Source organism: Centruroides sculpturatus, unplaced genomic scaffold, assembly GCF_000671375.1.
Source record: "Centruroides sculpturatus isolate CEXI.00-Female unplaced genomic scaffold, Cexi_2.0 scaffold508, whole genome shotgun sequence".
NCBI lineage: Eukaryota > Metazoa > Arthropoda > Arachnida > Scorpiones > Buthidae > Centruroides > Centruroides sculpturatus.
Window position 1 is genome coordinate 427834 of NW_019384691.1, and position 12817 is coordinate 440650.

At 30.9% G+C, this 12817-nt stretch overlaps 1 protein-coding gene across 1 annotated transcript in view; it reads right to left on the reverse strand.

Annotated features, from left to right (window-relative positions):
* Window positions 1-12817, reverse strand: part of LOC111627320 (histone-lysine N-methyltransferase NSD2-like) — a 72239-nt gene that overhangs the window by 38918 nt on the left and 20504 nt on the right. The window contains exons 2-3 of the mRNA XM_023370871.1: window positions 9962-10040; window positions 6330-7272 (exon numbers count right to left, since the gene is read on the reverse strand). Of these exons, the coding sequence (XP_023226639.1) occupies window positions 6330-7008 (679 nt within the window). The 5' untranslated portion in view covers window positions 7009-7272; window positions 9962-10040. The remainder of the gene's footprint in view (window positions 1-6329; window positions 7273-9961; window positions 10041-12817) is intronic.

The window sequence follows — 12817 nt, forward strand, 5'->3', positions numbered from 1 at the left end:
TTAGATAATCTATGCACGTTTGATAAAATGTGTACACAGCATCATTGAATTTTTTGGCTTGTATATTTTCTGATTTTTCTAATGCTAAGACCACTTTTCTAATAACAATAGGAAGAAACCCCTCATTTTTTCTTTCAACTAACTTTAGCTTTAATTAACAAGTGTATCATCCACCAACTAGAGAGTTAAAAAACTATCACAAAAATCCCCATAAGAGTGTCCATCCCCTGTTACTGTCAGTGGGCCGTTTGGTTGGCGACACACTGCACTACTGCGCTCTATGTAGCAATGCAACACTGATCGTGATGGCATACACAAAACTAACTTGTTCAATATATTATTAAAATTTTTTTTTTAAACTTTGCGTCAACTTTACAAAATAAAGGACAAAATGCCTATTTTAGGAAATAAATAAAGTTAAAGGACAGAGCAGTGAAATAAAGGACTGTCCTCTTAAATAAAGGACGTATGGTCACTGTAACTATTGGTGTACTAGACCAGACTAGACGTTCACTGTGCCACGGTTTATAACTTTGTTAAATTTCTTCTGATTTTAATTTGTAAGTAAAATTTTATTATTTTTATTAATCATGAATTGCAAACAAGGCAAATGAAAAGCAACAGAAAATTAAAAAAAATTTACTAGAATCACAATAGAACTGAAAAAAAGAAATCGTTGAAAAATATGAAGGTGGCATGCGTGTTCGAGATTTAACTGTTGCATACCGTATTCTGAGAACGACGATATCGACAGTCGTGAAAAATAAAGACATTATTAAATCTGCTAACATTGCGAAAAGGGTTGAATCAATTTCTAAACAGATATCAAAGACATTAGATCATGTTGAGAAATTGCTTATGCTTTGAATAACTGAAAAACAGTATGCTGGCAACAGCGTATTGGAAGCAATTATTTGTGAGAAAGCTAAAAATATACATGCTGATCTCATGAAAAATCAAGCAGGAACTAGCCAGGAAAGAGAGGTGTTTAAAGCCAGCATTTTTTTTACATGAAAATGGATTAATCATTTTTACATTACTTCATATGGGAAAGGTTGGTTTGGTATACATCCTATTCAGTATAAGTCCAAACATCAGGAATGGATTAACCTGTCCTACGTTGATCCCGAAAATATTCGTGTTGACCTCATTGACCTGCATGGGCGATCCCGAATATCTCCATGTTTACATCGGAACATTTCTGATACTAGATGTCACTTTGCGTCACAATTTTTATATTAAAACAAACTTTTAAAATAAAATTTTTTTCATTTTTATATTATTCAATATATATATTTTGTTTGTGAAACATAAAAAAATAATTTTTTACGATACAGTAAACATGATTATTATTTAAAAAAAAAAAATTAGCTTAACATCGACGAAAATTCAACATGACATCACAGCCAACAAATAACAATTTCAACATCCAATAGGTTAACTATAAGCTGTTTAACTTAACACTCGGATGTTATAATTCTCTCCCAGTTGTTGATAGAAAAGGTTGTCATTCAATCTGTTTTCTGTGCAATGTTTTCTTAACAATTGCAACAGAGATAGGCTTAAAAATTTTCTTAAATTTGTGCACAATTGTGCCTACGATCCTCACATAAGGATGCAACTATGCAGACACAAGCAAGCAAGAATATGTGGCAAGAAGTGATGTTTCACATACTCGTTAATTATGACCACACCCAATGCAAGTGAATAGGAGAAAGTGGTGTGGAGATGATAGCATATGTTCATGTTGAACTTGTCACATAGAATTGTGAATTATCACACTGTTATATTCTGTTATATCACACAAGTACTGTTTTACATTAAATTGTTTCAATACCCACGATCAAGATGATGTTTTTCCCCATATTTTCAGGTGTAAATAAACAGTTTTAATTAATTTTTCTTTAACAGTGAGTCCATTGTACAGAAAATGACAGTATTCATTGAGAGCCAGAAATTCACTCTCACCAGCAAGATTTCTCATTTCTCACTTGTGCATGGTTTTCCTTTGCAAAAACTATATNGAAAATCGCGTAACTCCAGGTTCACGTAAGTTGAGGTATTACTGTATGGTAGAGTGTTGATTATCCGAAACAATTCAGGACTGGGATTGTTCAGATAACTGATCATGTACAAAAATATATATTAACCTATCCTATGTTGAAATTTTTCTCCATTGCGTGTCACTCTGCTCCGAATTTTTGTCGATGTTAAACCTAACAAAAAAAAAAAATTTTTTTTAATAATAATTGTGGCTATTGTATCGTTAAAAATTTCTTCTTTATTTTGCACAAACAAAATAAATATATTGAAAAATATAAAAACAAAAAAATTATATTTTGGAAGTTAATCTAGTATCAAAAACTTTGTGATTCAGCATGACACACATCCCGACACAATCCTCAGAAAAACACACAAAACAAGCAAAACTCACCATTCACAATGGGAAAAAACCTCGTTCAAATACTGGCGTGTCCTTAAGTACCCTCTCATGGTCACACTAGTGCTGCCAGCTAAAACACGAACACCAACAAAAATAATATTGGAGTAGCCTAAGACATAGCCAAATATTGCAGTGCCACAGCACTAGCGGATATTTGAATTTGCTGACTGGAATGCTTTCATTTAACAAATGTTTCAGTTGATCGGTATTTGGATAATCAATGCTCTACTGTAATTCTATAAATATGATAATGACTTAAATATGGTTGAAAATGTTAGTTCTAATAAATAAATTTCAATTTGCTGGATTATTGGTTATTTCAATGTTTTTATAGTAATCTTTAGATGATTTCATTAATTATTTAAATAATTATATTTTCAAATAATAAATTTTATTTGATGATATTAAAAATTACTTAGTTCTCTAATCATTTCCATAAATTTTCAAACTGACATTTACAAGATATTTAAAGTTTAAAGCCTGCTAAAAACTGCAATAGTGAAAAAAACTGGTCGAACAAAATTTGTTTGTTACATAATTGACCATTGATTGCCTATCATCAACTCAGTGTCAGTCTACGTCGTACTCTTCAATGGAAAGTAGTCAGTCTGTTCAATATCTCTTAGATCCAAGAAGTTGGATTTTTCAGATGATGATTGGCAATGCTCGAGCGTATTTGAAAGTTTGCAAGAAAGGAGTGTACACTGTAGGACACAAAGAAGGTGGGCGTTTATGCTGTGATCTTTCTTATGTTTCGGCCATGTCTTCACTACACTGGGATTACAGAAAGCTGTTTGATAGATTTTCATAAATGTAATATAAATTATTTCATTAATTTTATTGAAATTTATAAATCTATTGGGTCTCTGATTTTGTTTTCATTTATTCATTAAATTTCTGCCAAACAGACGACAAATGGAAGTAGCCTAAGCTAACATCGGCAAATTACTGTCTCATGTCATCACTGTTTTACAAAACTAACTACATAGAGAGGGAGATTAAATGTTCATTGATTCTGTATAACTACATCACAAATGACATCAGCAGATCATCAAAGGAAAACAGCCAAGTGACCATAAAAATTACCTCTGACCTCACGTAGAAAGTGACAGCATTGCCTAGTTTGCATAGGGCTTAAGCTAAAGTACATTCTGCTAAAATCAAATTATGAAAACCAAAAACCCTTAACATGCTCACTGTCAGTTGAAATGTTTTGCATTGTAAACTTCACATGACTTGCATTGAAAACTTGCATTGTAAACTTCAACCAGCAACAAACATGTTAAAGAAATTTTCAATGATTAAATCTACCCAATTTCTTCACTTGAAATATTAAATTATACTTACAAACTTTTAAAAGAAAGACTTTCTTATAAGTTGAAGAGCTAAATGATAGATATTTCATTTATAAAATTTTTAATCTTTAATAATAAAATTTATCAATTTCTTTTAAAAAATTTAAGTATAACATTATTTTTAACTTTATCCCATTTTCTTGCATTTTTTTTAGAATAATCACACAGCTGTGAAATGCATTCACTGACTTATGCACCGAGAATTGTCCAATTACTGCAGAACTCTGCATATGGCTCTACTGCAGACATATCTGAATGACTATTATCATGGTCCTATTTCACGCCAGATAATGCCACAGATTGCCTTAAAATCACTACTTCAGTATCCAATAAAAAAAGGCTTGCAGGGACTCAGTGTTCAAAATTTTCAGCATACCATACCTATCATCTGGAGATCTTTGAACATCAATGTCTTTGACTGCATCATACTGATTTGCCTGTATGATGCAAAGACATTACCTGATGACATGGTCTTTTTCAAATTTCAACAACCATGTATATGGTTGTTGAAATTTGAAAAAAACCATGTCATCAGGTTGAGGAAAGCAGATGGCAGTTTCGTCAAATTGTCTGTTGAAAAACTATAATCCTCATCATATCATTTTTATTCTGTTTTTTATACATTAATAGTTTTATTATTACATTAATATTCAAATAAATATCATTGGCCATTCAAACAAAAATTCCTTTCAAATCAAAAAAAATATAATTATTAGATAATCTGTCAATTGTGGAGATAATGATAAATTAACTGACAAACTTGAATGTTTATCTACATTAAATATTACAAAGGAAGGCTGGTAACTCTTACCTAACCTAATTAACCGTGTATTTGGCATAAACAAATGATACAACAATAGAATAAATCTTTGATGATATCTTTACCAAGAATGAATAATAGATTTTGCAGTTGTGCAGTCACAAATACAAAATGGAAGAAAGCAATAAATGTCTAATTTGAAATAAGAATTTAATGATAGTTTGGAATTCCATTTTGTTACAAAATGGAGTTCCAAACTATCATTAAATTCTTATTTCTCAAGGGAATTTTAGTACATAAAAAATTCAGGACATGATGAAATCTTAGCTATTCCACTATTAAAAATTGGCTAAGCAATTTTCATACAGGTGACTTTGATGTTCAAGACAGACACCAGTTAGGAAGACCAATTTTCATCTCCATGCCAGAAACCATTTATTATGTGCAACAGCTTATTCTTGAATTTCATTGAAATGTCTAGCTGAATATTAGCAGATATCTGAAGAATTGGTTGGACACAATAAATTGGGGATGACAAAGTAATCTATGAAACGAGTTCTGAAATTCCTAATTACAACTTAGAAACATGACTTATGAAAACATTAAAGGGTTTATTTTGGCTCTGTTTTTTAGAGGAATGCTAAATATTTTGGGGATCAATTGGTGATGATGGTTGAAACCCTAAACTCTTACGACCCTAAACCAAAGAAGCAGTCCACAAAGTTGAGGAATGAGCATTGTCCATGATCAAAAAACTTCAACATATACACTATAGTTCAAGATTCTGGTGCTGATTTTCTGGAATAATTGAAGTGTTATTCTTACCATGCCAAGGACCAGACCATCAATGTGGATTATTTAGTACACAATACAGAGGAAAATTGAAGGAAAAAATGGCATGGAAATCTTTCCAAAATAATAAATTTTTTTTCGCACAATAACACTCCAAAACACATTGTCCTGATAACAATCAGCAACTTGAAGTTTGAAAAAATCCAACATCTACTCTATTTCCCTGATAGAGCACCCTCAAATTATCATCAAATCCTCATCTGAAAAACACCTGAAAGGAAGACTATGGAGAAATGGTTTGGGACCAGTTAAAATTATTTTTAAATGGGAGAAAACTTTAGAATACCATTTCCAGCAGTAGTATTCCAAAGGTTGAGACCAAGGAAAAATATGTTGAATAGTAATTAGTTGTCATTCACATACAGTGTTTGCTACTGTGTCTAGCAAATAATTATTTACTTCCCCACATATATGCTTGGTAAATACATAAATATAATACAAATATTAAGTATACTAAGCTTCCTGTGAATTTAGTTTCTTATTGAAAATATCTTTGTTGTTTTTATTAAGTCTATCCCAAATTTATGTACTCTACTAAAATTAAAAATGTCTAGCTTTTTAATTATATATATTTTTATAGTATTAAGTCAAAAATTGGTTGATTATATATTCTAACATTATATTCTGGTTTAAAGGTCAAAGAGTAACTAACCAGGATAGTTATAGATGCATTAAAGTTATGCTGACGTATGGATGAATGGTTGATGAAGATGCTCTTTAGGTAACACTAATATGAAGTTTAAACTTAATATTGTGAAGAGCACAAGTTAAAAATTAATCTAATAGTTCCTATAATTAAATAACTGCATCATTATTCTTAAACTATTATATTAAAAGGGAAAAACAACTAATAAAGATTTTTAACATTGAGAAACAAATATTTATTAATAATTTGTTTAACAATTCAAATAATACTTACCCACTCCATTAACAACTTTTGTATAAATTCCTAATATAGGATCAAACGATATCATTGATGGCCACCACGGATGACCTGGAATTTTTGACCACAATAAATCACCAACTAACCAATCACAAGGTACATCTTTCTCTTCTAAAGAGTTCTTTTCTTTAGGAAGGGTTAATTTCAGTTTTTTATTGACTGGTTCTTCTGAAACAACTGCTGTATCATTATTTGAACAACCATCAGTGATATTATTTTCATTGTTGGGAGAATGTTCTGTATTGTTTGAAAAAGAAATATTTCTCTTAACAGATGTTGAAATTTGTGATGACTCTTGTACTTTGGCTGGTGATGATTTCACTGGGGTTGTTTTCTTCCTAAATAAGGGCACGAACTCCATATCGGGATTCAACGAACTCTTGTGTAGACGTCCATAACGACTCCTGTATGGAACTTCAGAATTGAATAAAATGGGTGATGATTTCTCATTTGTGGAGTCTGTTGTGTTATTCAAAGTTTTTTCTTCAACTATACCATTCATGTGTTCTTCAGAAACAATTTCTGTTTTTTCTTCATTGCAAGACTGAACAGTTTCATTTTTAGGTTTATCATCTGAAGATTCCTGTTTTTCTTCATTTTCTTTTATATTTTGATCATTTTCAGAACTGGTTTCTTTCTTCAGTACTTTCTTCATTTCGCTCTAATTTTTAAAATATCAAAATATTTATTCAACTTTGTAGATATCTCTTTTAATTACTGTATCATTTGATTTCCAATCAGATTTGATCCATTCATCAGTTAATCTCCCCTTTATATTTTTGAAGACATCTGATTCTAATATGTTATTTCCATGCAAAAATGTTTTCATTATTTCAGAAATCTACCATATTTCTATAAATATATTTACATTCACAACTATCTTAAATTCCTTTAAATCTTCCTTAATATAACTGAATATCTAGAAAATGAATTAAAAAATATAATCAAAATTCATGCAGACTTAAAATTTTAATCAATTGTAACAGAAAAGAAATTCAAATCCATAAACAAAGAGTAAGATTTAAATATTAGTATTTACTTATAAATTATAAAAAATGTAAAATGTTAAACGTAAGTACAGTTGTCCCTCGATAATCCGACAGGTATGGGACCAAAGGTGTGTCGGATTACCAAAAGTGTCCAGATTACCGAAAATAATTACATATTTCGCATTGTTTTGCTAGCAGTAACTTACAATATTCTCTACTCCAACTGTTTGAACAGAACTGCTCACATAAAACACACGAAATGTGTGTCATCGAGTAAGAATTGGATGGGGAGATTCACATCGCGACATGCTTCTGTGCAAGCAGACACGAACGGGGACGGGTACCTTGACGGGAGGTGCGTCGGACTACTGAGCATGTCAGATTAAAAAACGTCGGACTATCGAGGGACAACTGTATTGGGAATAAAGTCAATCTAACAATATTGTTTCAGGTAGCCTATTATAATAGTAACTACCTGAAACCATTTTTTGAGTAATACAAAAGATTTCTAAGAAACTGAAAAAGAATTTGCTTTAATGAAATTTAAAAGACAAAATGAAACATAAAACGATGTCTACTAAAATAAATGAACAGAGCCAGAATTGAGAAAAAAATATCAAAATACCATCCACACATTTCAGCAAAACATTTATTAAGTGATTTACAAATGTGTGAGGGCCAGAATTTAAGAGGGCCGAGATTCGAATAGTTATATTCATTTTGTTCATTCATTTACCGTTTTGTTTCAAAATCAAACCGATTTTTTTAAAGTTAGGGTTAACACAAAAAGGGAAACACAATCGACAAATTTTCTCATAAAAATCGCTCATAAAACTTCGTTCCCACGACAATACTTCCATGTAGAGGATGAGTTAACTGTTGTGTCATAAGTTTGTCACTTCGCCCACCATTGGTCAACGAAGATCATCACCTGTGACGTACATGGGGAAATCTCAAAAATAGAGCCCCCCATATAAAAGACAAGTGCAATGACGACACAGGGGGAAAAGTTATTTTTCTATACTGTGTGTGTGTGTGTGGATTACCTGCCTCTCGTCGCCACCGTCTTCAACAGACTTTGAACTTTGACTGATTTGAACTTTGGGCTATATTCCGAATCCAGGAGAACAAGAAACTACATTCACGGTTTAACTCGAGGTATTTATTCTACTCGCGATGATATGTAAGCTCTCTCTCGCTATTCGAATATTCCAAACTCGCGGGTAGGGTCACGACTACTTTATACTTTGCCATTACTTTATAAACTATACGGATTGAAAATCCCGAGAGGGATTTGTATTCCAATTATTAACCATGTATAAATGTATGGAATAAACGGGTATTTTGTTAACAAATGATTGGAGTGCATTTCTTCCACCATTATCTCCTCCATACTGAACCTGAAGTCCTCGACGAGATCACTCATGATAATTCCCCCATCTATCCGCGATAAATTGATAGATTGGTGTCAGATCCTGACAGGTGAAAGAATCTAACGATCCTTTCTCCTAACCCTTTTTTACCCATCCTTTAGACAAGCGAGACCGGACCTTAAGGTCTTCAGTCGAGTAAGTGGTAGGAGAGGAACATCCTCGTAAACATCCTACCCCCGATTAGTCTCACAAATGCACATGAAATCTTTGACAATCCATATTTTATGTCAGATAAGCCAACATTCCAATTTCAAATGTAACTTCCAAACTTGTATTAAATAAGTTGAAAATATTTGTCAACTTAAAAGTTTCTGCTGGAAATGTGTGGATGGTACTTTGATATATATGTTCATAACATCTACTGCTTTCTCACTTGTATTCATTAACAGTATTGCTTAAAATGATTATAAAACACTCTGTGGTAACATAGCACAAAACATATTTGTTGCTATGAGAATGAAAAAATAAACAAACACTCATTATTATGTAACTTAATACACAAAATTTTGTATTTTGACTTTCTTAATAGTAAATTTTTTGTGAACTGTTAAAGCAAACGAGTGCATTTCTATAAATATACAGTATATTTTGTAAAGTTTTATCTGATGCAGCATATCTGGATTTTTAAAAAAATAAACAGAATCAGATAAGTGACAAATCATTACCATAAAAATTTACAAAATTTATTTTTTTATATATGCTAACCATATATTACCTATATAATATTCCTATAATATAAATAAATAAAGTTATTTTATGTCAAACTACATATTATTTATTCTTTGTAATGAAACAGATGTCTTATGAGGAGAATATCCTGTCAAGTAAATTTAGGGTTCAAAATGCACCAGAACATATTTTGCAGGTATCACTAGTTTGATAAATATTAATCATAGTTACTCAGAGAATCTTGACTGACTATTCATACATTAAATTTATAAAATACTTGCCAATTATTGAACTGAGAATTTGATTCCCACTCACTATATGATTTCAAGTTTAATTAATTAAACAATAAATTATTTAAATCACTAAATAGTGAATAAAAGAAGCATTCCCTTTTATTACTAAGAAATTATCAAACAAAATCAAAATTTTTAATTACAACTGACCAATGTAAACATAAAAAACTCTTTAATTTGTTTAATAATTTTTCTCATAAAAATAATTTCATGCATATACTTACCAATAATGATGACAAAACATGTTTAAACATTCTAAAAGTTTCTGAATTCTCATAATTCTATTCATTTTGGTTTGAAATCCTGCAAAAATTAAAAAATTGTCATGCTTCATAAATATTTATTATTGAATATTCTCAATTCATATAAATAAATTATTTTTAGCATTTCAACATAGCCAGAAAAAAAATATAATAGAAATATAACAACAATTATTTGAATTTCTTCCTCTTAAAACTACAAAAAGGATTTCTTCCTTTTAATAGATATACAACTTTAAAGTCAAAGAAATGTATGAAATATACTCCAATTTCTTCCTTTGAGTTCTATTTTTCTGTCCTTCCAACTGTAAACCATAAAATGAGAACTCTCCAAAGGAAGAAATCCATAGTCAAGAAATGCAAAAACAAACAGAAATGCTCCTGAAGTTACAAGTCTATGAAAAAGAAGTGTGTCCAAGAGGAGGAAATCCAAATAAAAAAGGATTTTTTAGAATCAGCAATTATAGCAATGGTAATAAATTCTTTAAAGCTAAGAAAATTAAAGTAAACTCTGGATTTTTTGGCATTTTCCAAATTAGATTGCTAACAGATATTGATATTTCATTCCATTATGAAACTGACTGAGTTTATGAACTTAAGTACAGGATGTTCTATTTCAACTTTGATTACAGGAAATAATAACTTCTGCATTCAGCAGATTCAACTGTTGCAAAGCTGTTGAGTGTTTTGATGTCATTTATGGTATCTTCGGGTACCTAAAACTGATCAGAGATTGCTGCTCCACATAGCAAGTGAAGTATATATTTATGCATATAAAGGCATACATTACAGTATCAATTCACTCAAAAACATTTATTAGAAACTAAAATCAGACAGATACAAAATAAAGTTTATAGCATTTGATGAAGTAAATTAAATCCACTTTTAAAGTTTATGGAAATGAGCAGAAGCTACTGTAGCACCACTATCACTCGCATCAACTCAATTCTTATTTACAGTATATACATTATACAGTACATCCCCAATACTGCAGTGCACAATTGAGTGGTGTGATACAGTTATACATTTTAAGATGATAAGTTATGTAACATTAGACACATTAGTATATGTGAGGATCTCATTTAAAGTGTCTTAATTCACTTTTTTTGGCAGATTCTTATCAATTACTGCTACAGTATTGCCACTCACAATTAGAACTGTTGAGTCTGCTGAATGCAGCTAATCGTTTTCTTTTTCTTAATTTTATTTTATTTAAATTAGTACAATGTTTTTCACCCTTTGTACAAGAAACAAAATAATAGAAATACATCAAAAAAATTTACAAATAAAATTCTGATAATTAAGTCAACAGTATATAATACGCAATGCTTAACAATCTATATTAATATTATAAAGAGGTAAAGTTTGTAAGTTTGAATGTAGAAGGTAATCTCCGAAACTACTCATCCAATTTCAAAAATTCTTTCACCAATATTTAGAATGGACCTTCAGGGTAGACATAGGCAGTATATTATTCCGTTAAACCTTCATATAAATTAAAAGATATCATTTAGGTAAATGTTATATTTTGGTGCCAGTGGGTGGCGAGGGGCAAGATGCATATGTATATGTGATAGGTAAACACGCGCTCCCATGGTCGACGAGATACGCAGTGCATGTGTCCGAACTTGTATATTATATAGATGTCGAAATACTCCCTGCGGGGGAGAGAGACAAAGTTAAGGCTTACCGCAAAGAACTCAGCTTCTATTATACTATTTTAGATGTGTTTTTTGTGTTTTAATAGGGTACGTCAAGAGAATGTACACTAAGAAGGGATTTTTTTGAAATTCCTTCCTGCGGGGAGTATTATACATTTATAATAGATACATTTTAAGCTACAGCAACGGGTGGCCGGGTATAGCTAGTAATTAGATAAACAAATATCAGTAACCAAACTGTGACAACCTGGTGCCATAATAATAAAAATAAACACTACTTTACACAAACAAAAAAAAAAAAAATCATCATCATAAAACATAAAAACTCCTATTTATATTTTTATGTTGTATGTATGTATATATAAGATAAACTACTTTCTTATATTTTATAATATATTGGGTTGTTTGGGAAGTAATTTAGTTTTTTTGTGGGGGAAAAAATTTTTCTTATAATATATAAATATTTTATTGAATTATATATTGACCATTTTGATGACCAGAAAGATGGCAACATGATACCTGTTGCCATCTTTCTGGTAGTAGCATGATTCCACGTTCATAAAAGTTTTGATCTTTGCTTACAAAAAACTGATCCAAGTGATTTTTGACATCCTCATTTGAAGTAAATGTTTTACCATTTAAAAAATTTTGTAAAGACCAGAACAAGTAATAATTAGAAGGTGCAAGATCTGGCAAATACAATGGGTGTGGTAGCACATCCCATCCAAGCTGTAACAGTTTCTGACAAGTTACCAAATTTGTGTGAGATTTGGCATTATCATGGTGAAACACTACACCTTGTCTGTTGATCAATTCTGCCCTTTTCTATTTGATGGTATCACTCAATTTGTCTATTTGATGGCACTACACTCTGAAATCAATTGTGGAATTGTCTGGTAGAAGCTAAAAATAAAATCCCACCAAAGAGAGCATCTCTTTCTTAAAGAACATGTGGAACCCATATATCGAGCTTTGAAATGAAACAAAGTCATTTCAAGTGATCATAAACGGTTCAATTCGACAAATTTAATCTTGGCGATTTCTTGTGTTGTTATTCAGCAGTTTGCTTCAATCAGTACCTTTATTTTATTTTCATCAGCTTCAACTAGCCTTCCAGAACATGTTGCATCTTCAATAACAAAATTGCCAAAACAAAATT